The following is a 22624-nucleotide window of genomic DNA, read 5'->3' on the forward strand; positions in this document are numbered from 1 at the left end:
AGCATCAACATCTCATAGCAACCAGAGAGAATTCTTTATATAGATATTTAGCCTGATCTGAAATCAATCTTAACCTCCCTTGATATTTATAAAAAATATAAAATGATTGGAAACCTGGAAATATTCACAAACAACATTAACATAACATTATGTAATTCAAAACAGATATTTCCCTGCGTTTTTAGGTATTTTGGTTACCTACATGAAAAGAGGACCCAGTGCAACATGATATGAAGGCATTGGATATTCAACCACTAACATCACACATTATAATGTCGGGTTCCAATGAAATTATGACTTTCACTTATATTCTCCTTCATTTTAGGTAAATAATGTGAATAATAATAGTAAAATTTTTTGATCTGTGCAGAGTTATTTAAAACAGTTAAATTAATAGATGGCTCAATGCTAATGGAATGGAGATGTGGTAAGAAGATGCTTGATATGAAGTTGACTGACAGCCTGTGGTTTCCTCTCCGATGAGCGAGGATGGCTTATGTCCACTCAGATTGTTGTGTTCTGAGGAAGCCAATGTGGGAGCTGCAGATTCTTCCACAGGGAGGGTGAGTCATGAGCAAGTGGGCTTACCTGGGGGTCTGGTGTGGTCCTGAAGCATGGACTCATGGCCAAATGCTCCTTTGCCATCATGAGCAAACATGAGCTGCAGATTTTCTGGAGTCCTAGGAAATCAGTTATTTTTCAAGCAAGATTTGAGGATATCCACTAATTGCTTCTTCTGGTCATCAGGTGATTTATTCCATGGCAGAGCTTGAAAGAAGTCTGGTGCTTACCTCGTTGGCCTGCCCAGCCTGGCTGACCAGGTACAACCTGGGATCCAATGGTGGGAATCTTCATTGCTACCTGGTGGAAGTCTGAGGTCGAAGAAGCTGCTGACTGTCAGATGTCAGTCATTTCAAATGTCCATGCCTGCTCAACTAATTGTGAGAGTTTGAAAAGAACAGAAGACTAAAAGCTGACACATCCAACCTCCTGTGAGTACATGCTCTAGCTCAACCTTCAATTTCAGCATGTCCTCACCTCACCAAATGTCTGCACTATCTTATTTGATATCACTTTATTGTATAGTGATATACATTTTACCTAAGCACTGCAGAAGTCAATGAAACCACTTTCTATATTATGTGAAATAACAGATATGGACACGAGAGAACACGGTATCTGACATCAATAAATAAAAGCCTCAAGGGAACTATGTTAGAATCTCCTCAAAAGGGGAATAAAGGCCATTAGGTTTTCTCAGCAACCACAGGAAAGATTAAAAAAAGGAGTTACGTGTCCCCTAGTTTCCTAACGCTTTCTCATGCCCAGCATTTAATTTCTTCACTAGTGCTACCTTCCTGGTATCAGTGTTGAGTACAAGGAGAACTGCATAGCTTCTCCCTCCTTCCAGTGAACATTCCTGGAATCCTCCTGGAGAGGAAAGTCAGGGCCATGTTCCCAACAAAGAACAGCTGTCTCCTAACTCATAATGTTATGTTAATGTTGGACAACAGTAAGTACAACAGAAGAAGCCAACAGTCACTAAATGCTTCTATCACTTTTTTTGTAACTATAATTTTGATTTTCAATATAATTGCAATTTATACCCCATTAAAAATCTAAAAACTGAAACTCAATCTACTAAATACCTGTAATTAAACAGCATAGACTCAAAACTGGGAAATGTGAAGATTATTGACCTAGTGAATTGAAATGTGACAGAAGGAAAAGCTTTTTTTATTTTATATTAGCTATAATTACAAAATATGGAGGTTTTCATTTTACCCATACAACTACATAAGTCTTTTAAACAAAACACTGCATCTCATTTACTGCAAAACAATGTCTAGGACCCGCGTCGCATTGTGTGGCACTGAGCCACAAAAACTGAGCAATGAGTTAAACAAGAATATCATGTTCACAGATCTAACTCCTTTGTCATAGAAAATAAATAAAAACATTACTATAACAATATTCCTACAAACTGGTTGATTTGCATATTCAGTGGTTACAGCTTTTATAATACTGCTTAGCAATAAGTGTTTTCTGGGTGCGCGTGTCTGTGCGTGTATGTGTGTCTGTGTCTGCATGTGTGTTTGTGCATGTGTGTCTGCGTGTATGTGTCTGTGCCTGTGTGTTTGTGCATGTGTCTGCATGTATGTGTGTGTTTGTGCATGTGCCTGTGTGTTTGTCCATGTATGGCTGTGTGTTTGTGCATGTGTGTCTGTGTGTTTGTGCATGTGTGGCTGTGCGTGTGTGTTTGTGCATGTGTGCCTGTGCGTTTATAATGTGTGTGTCTGTGTGTGTATGTGTCTGTGCGTGTGTGAGTGAGTGTGAGAGTCAGGAAGGGGGTGGTTTATTCTGTTGTGTTCGGATACACATTTTGACGACTATACCCCCAAACACATGTTTGTTTGCTAGCTACACAGAATAACGTTTTCTGTTTTAACAAGCTAGAAGGGAGGTGAGTATGGATCAAGCTGCCAGAGGAGGTAGTTGAAGCTGCGACTATCCCATCGTTTAAGAAACAGTTGGACAGGTACATGGATAGGACAGGTTTGGAGGGATATGGACCAAGCGCAGGCAAGTGGGACTAGTGTAGCTGGGATATTGTTGGCCGGTGTGGGCAAGTTGGGCCAAAGGGCCTGTTTCCACACTGTATCACTCTATGACTCTAAAAGTGGAATTGCCTTTTGGAACAGACTGAAATCTTTACATTTGGGGATTTTTAAGTTTGTTAAAGTCTGGCAGCCATTATCATGGACAGGCCCTGCCAGCTTTTTAATTAGGACCCAGGGATGATATCCATACAGCTCTTTTCCCATTTACCAAGTGTTCAAAGGGTAACTGGGCAAGTGAAATATATATATATATATATATATCTCTTTGTACCCAATGTTCTTTTTTAATATGTCTGAAAGATTCAAAGAGATTATATAGTTTTATATATATATATTTGACAACTGGATCATAAAACTGAAACTACAATTCGGACACTCAGGTTCGATCCTGACTACGGGTGCTGCACTGTAAGGAGTTTGTACGTTCTCCCCGTGACCTGCGTGGGTTTTCTCCGAGATCTTCGGTTTCCTCCCACACTCCAAAGACGTACAGGTATGTAGGTTAATTGGCTGGGTAAATGTAAAAATTGTCCCTAGTGGGTGTAGGATAGTGTTAATGTACGGGGATCACTGGGCGGCACGGACTTGGAGGGCCGAAAAGGCCTGTTTCCGGCTGTATATATATGATATGATATGAAAAGCAATATCAGATTTGTTTGGTTTGCTGCAACTTAATTACGTGAAATTGAATGCCTGCGAGTTATTTTTGCTAAATTTTATCAAATACATATTTTAGTAGGTTTGTAGCTAAATGATCTAACATAAGATAATGATAAATATCTAAATAATATATTTGTGGAAGCCAACATAGACTTATTAATCAAAATTCAAAGAAAGTCATTCTAAGAAGATTAATATTTGGTGATTAGCCATATGCACATCTATTCCATGTGAAAAGGGTCGGGATGTATTGAAGCCAGAAAATAAAACAAGAAGCCAGAAATTAGAGCAAGCTGTTTTCCTGCATGCAGCAGACAATAATGATGATATGTGTAGGAACTGTAGATGCTGGTTTAAATCGAAGGGAGACACAAAATGCTGGAGTCAGGGCAGCAGGATAGGCAGCATCTCTGGAGAGAAGGAATGGGTGACGATTTTCGGGTTGAGACCCTTCTTCAGACCCTTATTCAGAATAATGTTATAATGGAGAGCACTTTGACCAGAACCTTGACATTGTTTATCCCAGTTGCTGCTGATTCCAGGGTGACGTCAGAGGAGGTAGTTGAGGAGTTCCACACAGCCATCATTCGTGCTGCTTAGATGTTCTCCAGGGAGGGAATTTTACAAACAAAAGGAAATTCCCGGTTGCAACGATTATCGTTCCAGGATCTAAGAGCTAGGAATAAAAATGAGAAATAAAGGGGGTTGGTTTTAAATAATAAATAACTTGTTATTGTAATAGAATTTGACTTAATTTGAGAAAAGAGGATTAGTCAAGGAACGGTTTATTGGAAGAATTATTGTCAGTTATTGTATACAATATCAGAATCTGATAAAATGCAGGTCAAGTGTTTCATTGTTTGTATGAAGAGGAAAGTTTTCTGTATTTTAAAATGAGTCTTAAGAGACCAGAGGGCCATGTGACACCTCAATTTTCAGCAGCATCTATAAATTAAACTCATGTGAGCAATTGCCAATTTAATGTCAGATCACAAGGACAGTGCCGCGCATTTGTTCTATTCCAAACAAGATTGAAACTCTCAAACCATGTCATGGTGCGAAGCTGGACATGTTGAGAATAGAATATTTTCATTGTTTAACTGAGGCAAGCTTTGAAGCTGGGTGCCAGAGATGAAAGGGTGATGTCCTAATCAGGCATAATTGTGCATGTGAGGAACAGGCCCATGTAAATCAATATTTACAAGTTGTAAACACCATCAAAAGATGGGGGGACGGTGCCACCCCTAGTTTTCTGACTTACAAGTGAACACCACAGATCGAACCTAATCAAATATGGAACATTATTATGTGCAACTAATTGTTACTGTTGAAACTTCAGAGACGTCATCTGCCAATTACATCAGCACTGCTGAGGGACACACCAGGCCTATTTACTACATCAGTCTGAAGGATCTCGACCTGAAACGTCACCCATTCCCTCTCTCCTAGATGCGGCCTGACTTGCTGAGTTACTCCAGCATTTTGTGAGGCCTATTTACTGCTTTGGTTGAAACAGAGTGCATCTGGATGAAGGCTTCACAAAATGCTGGAGTAACTCAGCAGGTCAGGCAGCATCTAGGAGAGAGGGAATGGGTAACGTTGGGTCGAGACCCTTCTTCACACTGGATGAAGGCTGGTCATGTTTCAGGCTTGAAGGGGAGTCGCTACATTCATCATGCCCATTCATCCTCCAACTGGGGGGTGGGAAGAGAGCCTTCCTGGGAGAGACCACATGCCAGGGCAATGTCTCAGATCGATACACTCCCCATTTACAGAGTTAAGGAAGAAGGCTGTGAGTCTTTGGCATTCTTGCCCAAGAAAGCTGTAGAGGTGGAATATCTGAATATATTCAATGCCGAGACAGATATTTAATCTTCTTAAAGCCATCAAAGATTATGGAGTAAGGCAGAAAATGGATCTGAGGAAAGCTGTATGTAGTTGACCAGGCTTGAAGAGCCAAAGGGACTATTTCTATTTGCTATTTTCCTGCACTTACAGAATCAGACTGGGATAGATGTGGTTCTTCATTACATTGCTGTCAGTGCCAGATCTTCTGGTTAAATCCAATATTAAGTTCACTGTAGTGCAAAGATATCATGCTGACCTATGCAGTCAACTCTGCTATGATCAAATACCCCGAGTTTAAACATTTAAAATTCGGATGCTGGGACAAATCTTCGGCATCAGTTGCAGCTCATGTTGCTCTGGAAACAGAATGGTTGTGGCTCAGCTCGAGGCACTTGCACTCTCTTTATTCTCTGGCAGCCATATTGCAAATTGTCAGTCGCCACAGAAGGTGAGAGACCCCTGTGGGGATAATTTATCACACGCGTGTAATGTTGTGGGCAACATCTCACTGTACCCAACAGTGCATGCAGACAACTGCTCCCCGCTGCTCCCCGGCAAAGCAACACAAACAACAGATGACATTTCACAAGGGCATCCGGCACCCATGGCTTTGCTGCCATTTACCTGATCTGAAAATACTAGCTCATCAATGCTTCTGGCAGCAAGCAGTCCTACCAGTGATCCATCACTACAGCCCAATACAACCAGCTCATTATGAAGCACCCCACGCTGCTCTGAGAAATTGATATTCAGACCTCCTTTACACAAACACCAACAAATTGCATATTAACTACACATCAATGTTTCCTCCAATTCTCCAACATCATTTAATGCTTTTATAAACATGGAAAATGCTGGAAACACATAGGTGTTTGACCTGAAATATTACCTTTGCCTTTCTGCCTACAGATGCACTCAGACCTGTAGAGTGTTTCCAGATTTTCCATTTTAACTTTAGTCTTGTACTTTTAGATTTTTCTTTGATACTTTGCCCATGAGATTTCCCCGGCTACCACCTTAATTATTACCACGGCTGCCCTATCTCTCTCTACATCCGTAACTCACCATGAGGGCCTCTGTGCACAGGTGTCCCGACTAATCCCATCCACCCGTGGGCAGTACCTGCCCTCCTTTAGTGCAGCAGCACAACTAGCAATGGAGCACTTGGGTGCTGTCTGTGACCTGCTGCCTACCCAGCCAGAGATTGTGCAGTCACAGACACCTCTTCCGCGCCCAGGAGATTGTCTGGAGCTCAGCCAGAGGGTTGCAACCATCAGATTGTTTATGACACAGAGCTGGGCTTGATCGACATATCTGCCCCACCTCTCCGGGCAGCCAAAGTCCAATTCTTTTTCAACATCTTGCCCAGTCTCAGCTCTAATGCTTATCCATACGTCCTGGGTAGATTCCCACTCACTGCCTGATGCTCATATAAAACCCTTGTGCCTCTACATTCCAATCTGCTCCAAGTCTTGTTCATTAAACACACTTGCTACTTGTGCAGACTTTCACTCCAATAACATTTGAGACTGATGTTAATAAAAAGGTCATTTTTTGTAAATCCTATACCCAAGGTTTTGAGCCTGCACAGAATTATTTATATAATTATATGCATGTAAATACATGTAAATGTGCTTATTTGAGAGGATTGTACCGCTGTTCTGTCGGAACCACATCTGCACACAGTCCTCCTCTTCATGGATGAGTTGTCTCTCATCATCAGGCTGGTTGCCATCCCAGTAATTGTAGTCGTACGTTGTCCCATCAGTCCACTCAAAGTTACCTTCCTGAATGAATTTTTGAACAATTCAAGAACTTACATTCATTAATTAATCTAAAATATTAGTTATTTCTTTTAAAAGTAATAGTCCAAAAATTTGGTATGCTCTCACTTCATGTTGGAAATCATATACCCCCCTCCCCCCCCAAGACTTTCCGTCTGATCTAAATAAAACCTCAACTCCACAGACCCATTTCACCTCTGCATTGCCCTAAAAATGATCCGATCCTCTGCGTCCATGAGCCTTTGAGGAAGTCACCATTCTCAGGGGCTGCGTGGAATACTTTATAATAATAATAATAATAATGCATTACATTTATATAGTGCTTTTCATATACTCAAAGACGCTTTACAGGGATTTAGAGAACATAGGGAAGTGAATAAATAGATAAATAAGTTAAGGGATCCTTAATCCCTGCTCTAAAACATTCACATTTATTCACAGAACAATCAGCTTTTACAAACCTTATTTTCCCTGAATTATGTTGTTTAAGAGGACAAAAATACAACCACATTCTTATCATCATTAGATTTGCATGCTGCAACCTGCAATATGAGCTCACACCCACCTGGCCTCTTGAACATGTGGTGATCAGGGGGATAGTTACTGCTGTGTCTTAGCTCCAGGATCACTCCTGGCTGCTGTGAACTTCAGCCAATGTGTGTTTTTCATTTCCAGGGCATCAATCAGCGTGTGGATTCGCAGATACTTGTAGAATCTGACAGGGACCATGACGAGACCGCTCCTGCGGCAGACTGCGAGTGTGGACGGGACCTCCAGACTATGGAACATCTCCTGAGCTGTGACCTGCTGCATGACACATGCACTGTAAAGGATCTTGCAGAGCCCAACGACGTGGCACTAACATTTGCTCGCTATTGGCAAACAGTTGTGTGATGAGACGAATAAAAAAAGGACATCAATCAACTTGGAATAAGGTGACACAACCTTAAACAGTGTGGGTCCATTCACGAGTTAAATCAGGAAGTGATTTAAAACGTTGTGGTAATTCTGAAGGCTCTTCCACAAAAGACATTGCCGATTCAATTGAAAATTTCAAACCAAATTGTAAGAGTTTTGTTCGGGGACTTGGCCATCGCAGTTACTGGACGTTTTGTCATGGATCCGCCCAATAATTTCTCCAGGGGCTAAATAACTGATGGTGCATTGTTTGCTTCCAAAACTCCTGCAATTAGTTGCTCAGTTATATTTTATCCTTGTTTGTTTTCTCCATCCTTGTCTGTTGTATCTTTTTTCACAACAAAAAAAATTCCTGCTTATCCTGGAGAGAGCAATTCACCTTTGGTCCAAACTGGAACACATGGCAACAGGTCGTTCCCAATGAAGGTGGCTGGCTGATACTCCAGTATCAGGAGTGTTAAAATCAGAGGTGAGTATCACACTCCTGTATCACCACACCCTTACCCATGTCCTTTCTTTAAAATATTTGCAATTTTCTGTAACAGGCAAAATACCTAAAATCAAGTATTGGAGGAGCAAGGGGATTGAAAACTAACCCCTGCTGTGTCTTTACTTCCATTGTAACTTTTTGGTCGGGAGAAGTCAAGAAAGTAAACTATTGAGACTTTGATTCTATGATACTATTCAGCTGAATCATTAAAACAATTTCTTTAATTGCCATTTGTTTGTGAAAATCAACTTACCACCCTTCTATCATGGAGTCCTATCCAAATATCTGTAGGTATTCCAGGAATGCGACTGTTAACCAAGTCATAGACAAATACATTCTCTTCCCAGCTAAGATAAAGCAGAAATAAGAGAGAAGTAATGTTAGTGTACGTACACATGTAACTGCTTCTGTTCCTTTTCATCATCCTCTTCCTTTCCTGTGCTGCCCTTTACTGCAATGCTTCGATGTGTGAAACCAAGACTGGATATGCAACATCACATGTGAAGAGAGAGGAGCTTTTTCTGCCCTGCATGTGTGTCCCCACAGCTGGAAATCATGAACTAGAATACACAGTAAGTCGCCAAGTTACAACAGGTGTCCATTCCTCAGAATTGTTCATAAATCAAACTGTCTGAGAGTCGGAAATGAACAAAAACTGTGTGTGGGAGAGAGTTATGGGAAGAGCAGTGATGGGGGAGGGAGAGAGAGCAAGGGGGAGAGAGAGAGCAAGGGGGAGAGAGAGAGGAGCAAGGGGGAGAGAGAGAGGAGCAAGGGGGAGAGAGAGAGGAGCAAGGGGGAGAGAGAGAGGAGCAAGGGGGAGAGAGGAGCAAGGGGGAGAGAGAGAGAGGAGCAAGGGGGAGAGAGAGAGGAGCAAGGGGGAGAGAGAGAGGAGCAAGGGGGAGAGAGAGAGGAGCAAGGGGGAGAGAGAGAGGAGCAAGGGGGAGAGAGAGAGGAGCAAGGGGGAGAGAGAGAGGAGCAAGGGGGAGGGAGGGTGGAGCAGCCGGCCTCACTGACCCAGGGAGGGAGAGGGGGGAGGGGGATGGGAGAGGGGGGGGAAGAGGGCAGCAGTGGGTGCAGGTGCTCCTCTGGCCCACCAGGAAGATGCCACTGATTCTCAATGTTCAACCACCAAATGCCGCCCGAGCTGCAAGACCTCACCCTTGCTTTGATTAAACTCCATCCTCCATTTCTCCACCTATGTCCACAACTGGTCTATATCCCGCTGCATCGTTTGACAGCCTTCTTCACAGTCTGCAACTCTAATTTTTGTGGTATCTGAAAACTTACTAACCAGTCCATCAACATTTTTAATATACATATCACAAACTTTCATAGTCAAATATACACACGTCTAAATGTGTACACCAATATTCTGTGGTCTATGGCTCAATTTTACAATTGAATAATTTTGGGATAAAACTTCTAAGTAAAACACAATGTAACATTCTTGCTTCAGAGTCAGATCTGTAGGATTGGACTCTGTGCCACATATGTGATTGAGCACAAAGTATAAACTGTGACCATCGCTGTGGGGTCGATCACCAGCTCTGTCATCACCTGTAAACCCTTTCACTGAAGAGATTCAGATTCCAATGATCAATGTCACTATCAACTTTGTGAAAACCCTTCAAGTTAAATTAAAAATACTTGCAAGTTGATGTTTCAAGTAACTCCTAGCTTATTTGAATTGTATTTCTGCACAACCTTATGTCACCACAAATTAATTAATATCTTTGTTTTTTGCCTGGCAGAATAGTAATGTGAGCATATTTCAGTTCCTGGTCAGGAATATTTGGATTCCATTCTGGATTTGTATGTTACGTACAATGTGTGGTTATCCAGGTACTTGTGTGCTTTTACCTGTGGACTGAGGCTAACTTTGCAGATCTAAGTCCATTTGAAAACTCAGCACAGTACAGGTCGGCTTCTGCCCAGGTCTTGGTCTCGGGGAAGAAGCGGAAACAATATCCATTGAATTCTGTCCAGAAGAGTGGGCAGGAATAGGTGGGAATGGCTCCAGCCAGACGGAGAGGTAGTTCTGCAGAAACACGGACCGTAAGCAGGTCACAATCAACAAATCAATGCACACGGTGCAAGTCACCGGTTGTTCTCGACTGATTAGTTACTCCAGAAAGAAAATACTAATCCCCATGACATGAATGACACTTAAACTTCTGATTCCATGAATTAGAGAAACACGAATTCCACAGCACACACTCTCCTGACATTCAGCCCACCCACCCCAAGAAACACCACGAAGGGGAGTTGACTGTTCGTTCCTCGTGACCTGCACTCAGTCTGGGCTTGCTCCAGCAGTCAGGTCAATTCTGAGGTTTCCCCTGATCAATTAGAAAGGTTTTAGGGCAAGAATCAGTTGTCTTCCTGCAAAGGCAGCTGGCACCGTGCCTGGGGTAGTCAAGCCTTCATCCATGCCCCAAACTGCCTTCACACATGGTGAGACCCTTTGTGACGTGCTCCATCAGTGCTGAGTATGTGACTGGAATGGCAGGAAATCACCGAGCTCGCTGGCTTGAGGTTGGTGAGGGTGGACTGGGGTGGCCGCCCGTCTTCCACCTGGCCATCAGCTCTCACATCTCCTCACTCAACCATTCACCTCCCAACCCCTGCCTCGCCCCTCTGTCTGTACTGCCCCCCCCATCCCCCCCCTGTACTGGCCACCCCCCCCTCTCTGTACTGCCCCCCCCTCTCTGTACTGGCCACCCCCCCCTCTCTGTACTGCCCCCCCCCTCTCTGTACTGCTCCCCCCTCTCTGTACTGCCCCCCCTGTACTGGCCACCCCCCCTCTCTGTACTGCCCCCCCCTCTCTGTACTACTCCCCCCTCTCTGTACTGCCCCCCCCCCCTGTACTGGCCACCCCCCCTCTCTGTACTGCCCCCCCCCCCCTGTACTGGCCACCCCCCCCTCTCTCTGTACTGCCCCCCCCTGTACTGGCCACTCCCCCCTCTCTGTAATGCCCCCCCCTCTCTGTACTGCCCCCCCCCTCTCTGTACTGCCCCCCCCATCCCCCCCCCCCCTGTACTGGCCACCCCCCCCTCTCTGTACTGCCCCCCCCTCTCTGTACTGCTCCCCCCTCTGTACTGCCCCCCCCTGTACTGGCCACCCCCCTCTCTCTGTACTGCCCCCCCCTCTCTGTACTGCCCCCCCCCCCTCTCTGTACTGCCCCCCCCTCTCTGTACTGGCCACCCCCCCCCCTCTCTGTACTGCCCCCCCTCTCTGTACTGCCCCCCCCTGTACTGGCCACCCCCCCCTCTCTGTACTGCCCCCCCTCTCTGTACTCCCCCCTCTGTCTGTACTGCCCCCCCCATCCCCCCCCCACTTGTACTGGCCACCCCCCCCACTCTCTGTACTGCCCCCCTCTCTGTACTGCCCCCCCTCTCTGTACTGCCCCCCCCCATCCCCCCCCTCTCTGTACTGCCCCCCCCTCTCTGTACTGCCCCCCCCTCTCTGTACTGCCCCCCCTCTCTGTACTGCCCCCCCCTCTCTGTACTGCCCCCCCCTCTCTGTACTGCCCCCCCCTCTCTTTACTGCCCCCCCTCTCTGTACTGCCCCCCCCCCTCTCTGTACTGCCCCCCCCTCTCTGTACTGCCCCCCCATCCCCCCCCTCTCTGTACTGCCCCCCCCCTCTCTGTACTGCCCCCCCCTCTCTGTACTGCCCCCCCATCCCCCCCCTCTCTGTACTGCCCCCCCATCCCCCCCCCTCTCTGTACTGCCCCCCCTCTCTGTACTGCCCCCCATCCCCCCCCCCCTCTCTGTACTGCCCCCCCTCTCTGTACTGCCCCCCCATCCCCCCCCCCCTCTCTGTACTGCCCCCCCCTCTCTGTACTGCCCCCCCCTCTCTGTACTGCCCCCCCTCTCTGTACTGCCCCCCCCTCTCTGTACTGCCCCCCCCCCTCTCTGTACTGCCCCCCCCTCTCTTTACTGCCCCCCCTCTCTGTACTGCCCCCCCCCCTCTCTGTACTGCCCCCCCCTCTCTGTACTGCCCCCCCATCCCCCCCCTCTCTGTACTGCCCCCCCCTCTCTGTACTGCCCCCCCCCCCTCTCTGTACTGCCCCCCCATCCCCCCCCTCTCTGTACTGCCCCCCCATCCCCCCCCCTCTCTGTACTGCCCCCCCTCTCTGTACTGCCCCCCATCCCCCCCCCCTCTCTGTACTGCCCCCCCTCTCTGTACTGCCCCCCCATCCCCCCCCCCCCTCTCTGTACTGCCCCCCCCTCTCTGTACTGCCCCCCCATCCCCCCCCCCTCTCTGTACTGCCCCCCCCCCCCCCCGTACTCTCAGTCCTCATGCAGCGTTGTGAACGGGAACTGTGACACCTCCTCTCCACACACAGTTGCTGCTCAACCCACTGAGTTCCGAAACCTTTTTTTTGCTCAATATATATTTCAAAGACAAGCCAACTGGATCCCATGGAGAATAAAATGAACAAATAAACTATTAGGTTAGAGATGTGGATTTTTTTACAATGAGCATATTGATAAGCTATGATTTAAGATGGCAGCAGAGACAATGATCAGTGAGTTCGATGTTAATGTGCGATCTCAGATGTTTCTCCCAGTGGGAAGTCAGTCAGTCTTTGCTGCACTACCTTACACTGGATTGGAGGCTTATTGATTCTTTACTGGATGAAAGGCAGGCCATCACAGACGATGCAGGTTGCACAGAGGATGCATTACAGAGGGAGGCATGAACAGCAAAATGGAAGAACTTTCACCAAGGCTAAACAATTCCAGCTGATGGGGAAGAGTTAATTGCAACTTTAAATAGAAGCAAGAGTCACTGGAAGTGACCAGTAAACTCGAGTAAAATGAGTGAACGGTTCAGGTCAAGGAGCTTATCACAGAATTGGAAATGTTAGTGGTGGAGTCAGTCACATAGTGTGGACACAGGTCCTTCAGCCCAATTTGCCCACTTTGGCCAACATGCCCCGTCTACACTAGTCCCACCTGCCCACACCAGCCAACATGCCCCATCTACACTAGTCCCACCTGCCCACACCGGCCAACATGCCCCATCTACACTAGTCCCACCTGCCCACACCGGCCAACATGCCCCATCTACACTAGTCCCACCTGCCCACACCGGCCAACATGCCCCATCTACACTAGTCCCACCTGCCCACACCGGCCAACATGCCCCATCTACACTAGTCCCACCTGCCCACACCGGCCAACATGCCCCATCTACACTAGTCCCACCTGCCCACACCGGCCAACATACCCCATCTACACTAGTCCCACCTGCCCACACCGGCCAACATGCCCCATCTACACTAGTCCCACCTGCCCACACCGGCCAACATGCCCCATCTACACTAGTCCCACCTGCCCACACCGGCCAACATGCCCCATCTACACTAGTCCCACCTGCCCACACCGGCCAACATGCCCCATCTACACTAGTCCCACCTGCCCACACCGGCCAACATGCCCCATCTACACTAGTCCCGCCTGCCTGTGTCTGGCTCATAAGCCTCTAAACCTGTCCCATCCATGTTTCTGTTAGTGATGAACATGTTTGAGATGCAGAGAAAAGGGAGGAGGGAGAAAGAACAAAAAGGAAGGTTTGAGATAGTGTGGTTTGATGATAAAGAAGGATGATAATGCAAGGTGAGAGGTGGGAGAACAGCAGTTACAGAAGCTGTTTCAAGTTACCAAGTCAACCAGTGTGGAGCAGGAGAGCAAGCTGATTATTCTGTGTCACTGGACAAAGGTCAGTGCATTTGCTGATGATTAATGTTCTGTAATTTCAAGTCAGAGTGAATTTGGCATGTTATTAACACATCAAGCTTTGTCTGGTCACCAATTATTGTTATCCGTCTCTATAGAAAATGAAGAAATGCCACAAAGAGCAGGCCAAAGGCTGGAATGTTGCATGAGCTGTTCTTATGGTTGTAATCTAGAATCGTGTGAATCACTAGAATCCAATGAAACAAAACACCAAAGCTGATTGCACAGTGGTGCTTGAGATCCTGGAGAGGCAAGCCACAAATATAGATCTCAAACAATATTTGTGAAATGAGAGTAACATGTATCATTATTGAATTACGTGCTTACTACATAATACTACTTTGAATGGCCATTTCTGAAATTTGATTAACAGGGCTAAATGGTCCTTGCGATGTCACCAAATGCTTTTATTTCCGTCTGAAGAAGGGTCTCGACCCAAAATGTCACCCATTCCTTCTCTCCAGAGATGCCCCTGTCCCGCTGAGTAACTCCAGCATTTTGTGTCAATCTTCGGTTTAAACAGCATCTGCAGTTCCTTCCTACATTTTATATTTCTGTTAGTAGTTTATGACAGGATAATCTTATACAAAGTAAGCTTTTACTGAGAAAGAAAGAAATTTGTGGAAAAAAGTTCAAACTCTTGCGAAAAGGTTTCATATTTTTCCAGTTTCCAAATCATAGTCTATTTAAACTGGAACCTAATTACGGTCCAGGCAGGAAAATAGTTATTTTCTGGGAGAGGATTTCAAACTGAGCCAGCTGCATTAAAGTGACCCAATGAGGATGGTTGTGTACAAATGGAGATTTGCCCATCACGGTGGTTGTAGCTTGTTACCATATTTGTTCACATCGTTAACACTGGAATGTAAGGAGGCATTCACTCGGTTTGATAAGGAGTTTTCATTGTCCTTGTTGACAAGAGACCTGTCTTTTCTCAGATAGTAAAGCTTTTTGGGAAGAATTGTGAGATATGGTGGTAGTCACGGACTTACATATGGCCAGTTAATAAAGGAGCTAAAATACGTAGGAAGGAAGGAACTGCAGATGCTGGTTTAAACTGAAGATAGACACAAAATGCTGGTGTAATTTAGTGGGATAGGCAGCATCTCTGGAGAAAATAAATGGATGACGTTTCGGATCAAGACCCTTCTTCAGACAGAAGAACCTTCTTCAGACAGATGAAGGGACTAGACCCAAAACATCATCCATTCCTTCTCTCCAATGGAGCTAAAATTATCATTTCAAATTAGAGGCAAGGAGATTCTGTCATTGAAAAATGGCCAGAATTCCAGAAATTAATTGCCGACACACTGGGAACAAGCCCAAACGTCTCTGTATTCAAATAATTAACATAGAAAACATGGAGAAAATTGTGGTTTATAACCTCGGGTTAAAATCCCACCGTCCTACACGCATGGTCCATTGATTTCATGCCGTGCTGTGTAGAGGAACAAATGTGAATTCATTGCCAATCACCAATAATCAGCAGGCCCACCTGAGGGCACTTAACATCTAAAACTAACCAACTAATTAACAAAAAGATTCTCAAACTTTGAAAATATATGTGTGTAGGTCTGGGGTAGACACAAAATGCTGGAGTAACTCAGCGGGTCAGGCAGCATCTCGGGAGAGAATGAATGGGTGACATTTAGAGTCGAGACCCTTCTTCAGTATAGGTCGGGTTGCCCCATTACAGGAATTATGTGGAGACTTAGGACCAGCAAGTCACAAAGAGAGAGGTTACTGTGGAGAGCAGATAGGTGAGGAGTGAGGAAGATGTGACTGTGATGTGGTCATTTTGGCATGGCAGACACACTGGAGGGTAATTGCACCAAGTTTGCAGATGACAGTTAAATAGGTGGTATGTCGAAGATGGTCATCACGAACTACAGAGGGATCTTGATCAGCAGGGCAAGATCCCACTAATGGACAAATGGAATTTGATTCAGATAAATGTGAGGTGTTACATTTTGGGAAGTCAAACTAAAGCAAGACCTACAAAGTGAATTAGAGGGCTCTGGGGAGTATTGTAAAGCAGAGTGATCTAGGAGTACAGGTATACAGTTCCATGAAAGTGGTGTCATAGGTTGATAGGATGGTGAAGAAAGTTTTTAGCATGCTGGCCTTCATCAGTCAACGAATTGAGTATAGAAGTTGGAAAGTTATGTTACAGTTGTACAAGATGCTGATGAGGCCCACAATTGGAGAATTGTGTTCAGATTTGGTCACCCTGTTATAGGAAAGATGTCATTAAGTTGGATAAGGTACAAAGAAGATTATGAGGATGTTGCCAGGAGTTGAGGGTCTGAGCTATTTGGAGAGGATTGGCAGGCTTGGACTTTATTCCTTGGAGCTGTGGGGTGATCTTATAGAGGTGTATAAGATCATGTGATGAATAGATAGGTTGAATGCACAGAGTTCACTCCCAGGATAGAGGAATCAAGATCTAGAGAGCACAGGTTTAAGGTGAGAGAGTGTGAGGGGCACCCTTTGTACACAGTGAGTGATGGGTACATGAAACAAGGTGTCAGGGGAAATAGTTGAGGCAGGTACTATAACAACATTTTAAGGACATTTGGACAGGTTCATGGGTGAGAAACGTTCAGAGGGATATGGGCAAAATGCAGACAAATTGAATTAGCAGGCTGCATCTCACTCGATGACTTTATCCTGTATTGTAGTTATAGGTTCTTGAGGTGAAAGGAGAGGACCAAGCAAACTCCGTTGCTATTCTCTCTGGGGAAAGGGGGTTGAGAACAGTGAGGAAGCCACGTTAGTGGAAAGACCACATTTTGGAAGCCCGACTGTCGAAGGCCAAATCCTGAGAACAAATGCAACAGAGGCAGAGAAACGGGGAGGAGAATGGATGCTAACAGGACCCCTGCCCAGGGCCGTCTTTACAGCATTATGGGCCCAGGGTAAAGCAGTGTACTGGGGCCCCTACGACAACTACTCACAGGAATAAAAATGTAAATGGTCGATAAAATGGGGCCCCTATGCTCGTGGGGCCCCGGGCAAGTGCCCATCAGGCCCATGCGTTAAGACGGCCCTGCCCCTGCCTTGTGTTCTGCCTTTGACTGCATATCCAATGTATTATCCTCAGCCACTGCTCCTGCTCTTACTCCTGTCGCTAGTCACACCTTCACCTCTTCCCCCCCCCTCCCTTTTCCGCAGGAACCACTTGCCTCGTAACTCCCTGATCCGTTCATTAGTCCCGCCCATTGCTCGCCCATGGCACTTTCCCCTTCAACTATAGGAGGTTTAACACCCATCCCTTCATCTGCTCGCACTCCATCATCAGCGGAGGCAGAATTTGGAAGGATGGGAGGGGATCTTATCGAAACATATATGGTTATTAGAGGCTTGGACACGTTAGAGGCAGTAAACATGTTCCCAATGTTGGGGGAGTCCAGAACAAGGGGCCACAGTTTAAGAATAAGGGGTAGGCCATTTAGAACTGAGATGAGGAAAAACTTTTTCAGTCAGGGAGTTTTAAATCTGTGGAATTCTCTGCCTCAGAGGGCAGTGGAGGCCAATTCTCTGAATGCATTCAAGAGAGACCTAGATTGCGCTCTTAAGGATAGCGGAGTCAGGGGGTATGGGGAGAAGGCAGGAACGGGATACTGATTGAGAATGATCAGCCACGATCACATTGAATGGTGGTATTGACTCGAAGGGCCGAATGGCCTACTCCTGCACCTAACGTCTATTGTCTATTCACCTGCACTTTTTCCAGACTGGTCAATGCAGTTTCTGCTCCCCTCTGGACACACGAATCATCTCCTGGCTCCATCTGCTCTCTCCCCCTCACAAAAGGAAAATGTCCCTCCTCGCTCAGTCCTGAAGCAAGATCTTGACTTGAAATATCGACACACATCTTTTGCGTCAATAGATGCTGCTTGACCCACTGAGTTCTTCCAACGATGACCTTTCTGGTCCTGTAGGGTAGACCTGAGGTAAACCATTTATCAGTTCTTGTTGATAAGAAAATATTTCTTTTATGTTCCTGCACTGACTTGCAACCAATTAGCAACCCATGTCAAAAGGTTATCTTGGATTCTGTGAGTTTTCAATTAAGTCAATAATCTCCAGGGTAAACTTTATCAAAACATTTCTGAGAGTCTAGAAAGATAACTTTCATTGAGTCTCTTCTGGTGACTTTCTGAAGCATCAACGATTAGTCAGCGGTACTTCTCTTCCACCTCCCCGTGCTGGCGTTCTTTGATCAGATTGTAGTTACCCACGTGTTCAGTCGTTCAGTCTCTGAAAACACATTCCAATAATGTACTTCTAACCCTAACCCTAACTGACAGACCAGAGATTATCTGGCTCACCCAGCAATCTCTTGCCAAGTAGCACAGCCACGTTTGCAACTCCGATACAACTTAGAATTCATTTGCTTTTTTACTATTTAGTTTAACACTGGTATAGAAACATAGAAACATAGAAAATAGGTGCAGGAGTAGGCCATTCGGCCTTTCGAGCCTGCACCGCCATTCAATATGATCATGGCTGATCATCCAGGTCAGTAACCTGTACCTGCCTTCTCTCCATACCCCCTGATCCCTTTAGCAAAAAGGGCCACATCTAACTCCCTCTTAAATATAGCTAATGAACTGGCCTCAACTACCTTCTGTGGCAGAGAATTCCACAGACTCACCACTCTCTGTGTGAAGAAATGTTTTCTCATCTCGGTCCTAAAAGACTTCCCCCTTATCCTTAAGCTGTGACCCCTGGTTCTGGACTCCCCCAACATCGGGAACAATCTTCCCGCATCTAGCCTCTCCAACCCCTTAAGAATTTTATATGTTTCTATAAGTTCCCCCTCAGTCTTCTAAATTCCAGCGAGTACAAGCCTAGTCTATCCAGTCTTTCTTCATATGAAAGTCCCGCCATCCCAGGGATCAATCTAGTGAACCTTCTCTGTACTCCCTCTAAGGCAAGAACGTCTTTCCTCAGATTAGGAGCCCAAAACTGCACACAATACTCCAGGTGCGGTCTCACCAAGGCCCTGTACAACTGCAGTAGAACCTGCAGTCTGAAGAATGGTCTCGACCCGAAACGTCACCCATTCCTTCTCTCCCGAGATGCTGCCTGACCTGCTGAGTTACTCCAGCATTTTGTGAATAAATGCAGTAGAACCTCCCTGCTCCTAAACTCAAATCCTCTTGCTATGAATGCCAACATACCATTCGCTTTCTTCACTGCCTGCTGCACCTGCATGCTTGCTTTCAATGACTGGTGCACCATGACACCCAGGTCACGTTGCATCTCCCCTTCTCCCAATCGGTCACCATTCAGGTAATACTCTGCTTTCCTGTTCTTGCCGCCAAAGTGGATAACCTCACATTATAGTATATATTACATTATATATCACATTACATTATAGAGTATATAAAGACATCCTATGCTGGGCATTAGTCAGACACAAGTCCCTTATTCTCTCTACTAGCACTTTAAAACGTCATAGTAAATATTTCATATTTATAACCTCAAAGGATTTTAGCTCTATGATGGTTTTGTACCAAACTAACTTCGTATGTGCACGCACCCAACACGGCACCCAACACGGCACCCAACACGGCACCCTACACGGCACCCTACACGGCATCCTCCATTACATAGGCCAAATTATTTCTCACTCCCTGATCCTTGTTGGACTTTGAATTCTGGAAAATTTGAACATTTTTCTTACTCCTTATCAAACGAAGCAAACATTACAAAAAGATACATCCTCTACAATGCCCAGAAATTGTTACTGGACAAAGGGCATGACGGCGATCCGAATCAACCGGTGGTTTATTTATTGTTAATATCATAAGATGTCTTACTTTGTTGGGTCGTTAACCCGCTGCCCCCACGGACACTGTGACTGAGCGCTGTGATCAATTCTTGGAGAAATGTTACTGATTTATTGGCGTCGTTGCCAATAAAAACTCTGCAGCAATCTTTCTTCACTGTTTTATATCGCTTGTAAATTTAGGAAAATGTTAACCAATTACGAGTTAAGAAATGCGAGTGTCTGTCCAGTTTCGAGATGTACTTTGATGCAGAGTTACCAAAGCAATATAGGATACAAACATCACCATGACTTTTACCCAGAGGGAGGTCGACAAATCTTGCATTTGGACAAGACAGGAACGTATTCCCGCTAAAAGTTCGCATTTCGGGACGTTTCCGTAAAGTGTTCCTTACCTTGGCTAATCTGAATCTGTGTCGGGAGGATCGCCGCCCGTGAAACCACCACAAGGACCAGGACGCCCCACACGCTCCATCTGATCATTGTGAGCAATTGGCCCGTCTCCCAGCGCTCGCCTCTCCTCGCCTCTCCTCTCCAGCAACGCCGCGATCCGATGCGACTATCAGTCTCGCCTTTATGGAGATTACACACTCGGGTCACGAGGCACCGTTTACATCCTAAAAAGGTGCGTTTGGTTTCAGAGAAATTTGGACAAGAGAATGCGCTTTATATTCATTTTATTCACAGTGACGAAGCAGAGAACTTTAGTTGGCCTCCCACCAGAAACAGCACAAGCCACAAGAGAGAAGAGACTATAACACAGAAACACTGTGGCTTCTGATCTCTCCCGCGGTAACCTGCAGCCAGGATGCCCAATGCCCACCGTCTCTGCCTTACATTTGGACTTGAGAACTTAACCTCTTCTCTCTTCCCAGATCTTGCCCCAACTGCTGAGTGTTTCCAGAACTTTCTGTTTTAATTTGTCATTGGGCAAAATGGGTCACTGACTCTACTGGAATACTCCAAAGCAATGAGCAGCAGAATATAATATAATAAAATACAATATATAATATAATATAATAAGCAGACTATCCTGACACTAATACAAACCTTCTTGATTGAAACAGGTAAAATCGGAGCAGGTGGCCCTCCAAACCTTAATGATAGCGGAGTCAGGGGGTATGGGGAGAAGGCAGGAAGGAGTACTGATTGAGAATGATCAGCCATGATCACATTGAATGGCGGTGCTGGCTCGAAGGGCCGAATGGCCTCCTCCTGCACCTATTGTCTAAACCTGCCCCAATGTTCATCACAGCAGCATCATCTTCACATCAAAGGTCATCACTTTTATCTTAGCCCTTGATGCCTTTTCAGTTCAGAAATCTAACTATCTCCTTCCTAATGTCTCTGATGACTTGATCTCTGGAACTTTCTGTGAAGCAGATTCCTTACATCCACTCCTCTCAAAATGAAGATGTTTATGCTGCTCTCCCTGACCCCGAGTGGCTCTGGTCACCCTTGATCTGCACAGTCATGCAGACCCTCATTCTTCTTGACTCTGGTGAATACAGGTCTGGTCTTCGCAGTCTCCACTTGCACAGCATCCTGCTATACCAGGAATCAGTCTTGTCAACCTTCACTGCACTCCCTCTACAGCAAGCCTATCCTTTCATTGGTAAAAGAGACCCAACTGCTTCCAATGCACCAGATCTGGTCTCACGGGGGTTCTGTGGAATTGTAGTAAGAGTGAATCACTTGGAAATCACTAATTAAGGAGCTCCTGATGTCTTTAGACACCAACCTATGGTTTTACCCAATATGTGCACAGCAAGATGGCGGCAATGATTTCACCGACGTGTTTAGTACTATTAGACACTGACGCAGTCTGCAGAGTTAAATGCAGAGTTGCAGGTAATTCCGCTCCAAATGCTGCACTTCTGAAATCTTCACAAATTAATCAACACAAATCCATGGTCTGAATAGAAGCTGAGCATTTTGGGATGACGAAGACTGTCGAGCTGTGTTACAGGTACTCTGCACAAGCTGTTGGTTGCTTATTAAGCCATACTTAGCAATCTAAAATATCCAATATTATGCAGATTGTAATTCCCATGAAAATATCTTAATGGATGTGTTAAATTATTTTGCGTCAGTTTATGACATTCCACCTTCTACATTAATCTCATATGCAATTACATTGTTACTTAGCGCGTTGTGAGTTGCTAAAACTCATGGTTAACATTTGCAGTTTCCTTCCTGTTTTGCTATCCACAAGAATGTTTCGGTGTGGTTGGGATCTGTGCCCAGTGTCCAGGCCCAAGGCAACGGTGTAAGTCAGTGGAGAGAGATCAACTCAGTCATCTCAGTAACATCATGGTTGGTAGCCATGGATACATGCTGTAGTGGGGATACACTGAAGATGCGGCAGACTGTGAGTGTGGACGGGGCCTCCAGACTATGGAACATCTCCTGAGCTGTGACCTGCTGCATGACACATGCATTGTAAAGGATCTTGCAGAGGCCAACGACCTGGCACTAACATTTGCTCGCTATTGGCAAACAGTTGTGTGATGATGAATAAATAAAACATCATGGTTGATGGTCTGTTGGACTCTTGCAGCCACAGATGGCAGCAGAGTCAGAGATCATTGGATCTTCAAAGGTTTCAAAGGTCTTTCATTGTCACATGCACCTGTTAAGGTACAGTGATATGCGAATTACCATACAGTTATACAAAAAAAAGCAACAAGACACACAACTACATAAAAGTTAACATAATTATCCACCACAGCGGATTCCCCACATTCCTCACTGTGAT

The 22624-nt window shown here is 45.5% G+C and overlaps 1 protein-coding gene across 1 annotated transcript; it reads right to left on the reverse strand.

Moving 5' to 3' along the window:
* Positions 1–1727: 1727 nt before the first annotated feature.
* Positions 1728–20644, reverse strand: clec19a (C-type lectin domain containing 19A). Its single transcript, XM_078417528.1, has 5 exons — positions 20262–20644; positions 10182–10359; positions 8575–8668; positions 6784–6916; positions 1728–3957 (listed from the first exon to the last, which is right to left on the reverse strand). Exons 1-5 carry the CDS (start codon positions 20347–20349, stop codon positions 3878–3880), a joined length of 573 nt encoding a protein of 190 aa, XP_078273654.1. The 5' UTR covers positions 20350–20644; the 3' UTR covers positions 1728–3877.
* Between the last annotated feature and the right edge of the window lie 1980 nt (positions 20645–22624).

The sequence above is a fragment of the Rhinoraja longicauda genome, chromosome 21 (genome assembly GCF_053455715.1).
Source record: "Rhinoraja longicauda isolate Sanriku21f chromosome 21, sRhiLon1.1, whole genome shotgun sequence".
NCBI classification, from domain to species: domain Eukaryota; kingdom Metazoa; phylum Chordata; class Chondrichthyes; order Rajiformes; family Arhynchobatidae; genus Rhinoraja; species Rhinoraja longicauda.

What these genes read in the sequence shown, in the direction of transcription:
- clec19a (XM_078417528.1), bottom strand. Translation starts at nt 20,349, where the DNA reads ATGATCAGATGGAGCGTGTGGGGCGTCCTGGTCCTTGTGGTGGTTTCA. An exon ending in ACAGATTCAGATTAGCCAAG is followed by an intron (nt 10,360 to 20,261) that starts GTAAGGAACACT and finishes GTGTTTCTGCAG; the next exon opens with AACTACCTCTCCGTCTGGCT. An exon ending in AAGTTAGCCTCAGTCCACAG is followed by an intron (nt 8,669 to 10,181) that starts GTAAAAGCACAC and finishes GCTTTATCTTAG; the next exon opens with CTGGGAAGAGAATGTATTTG.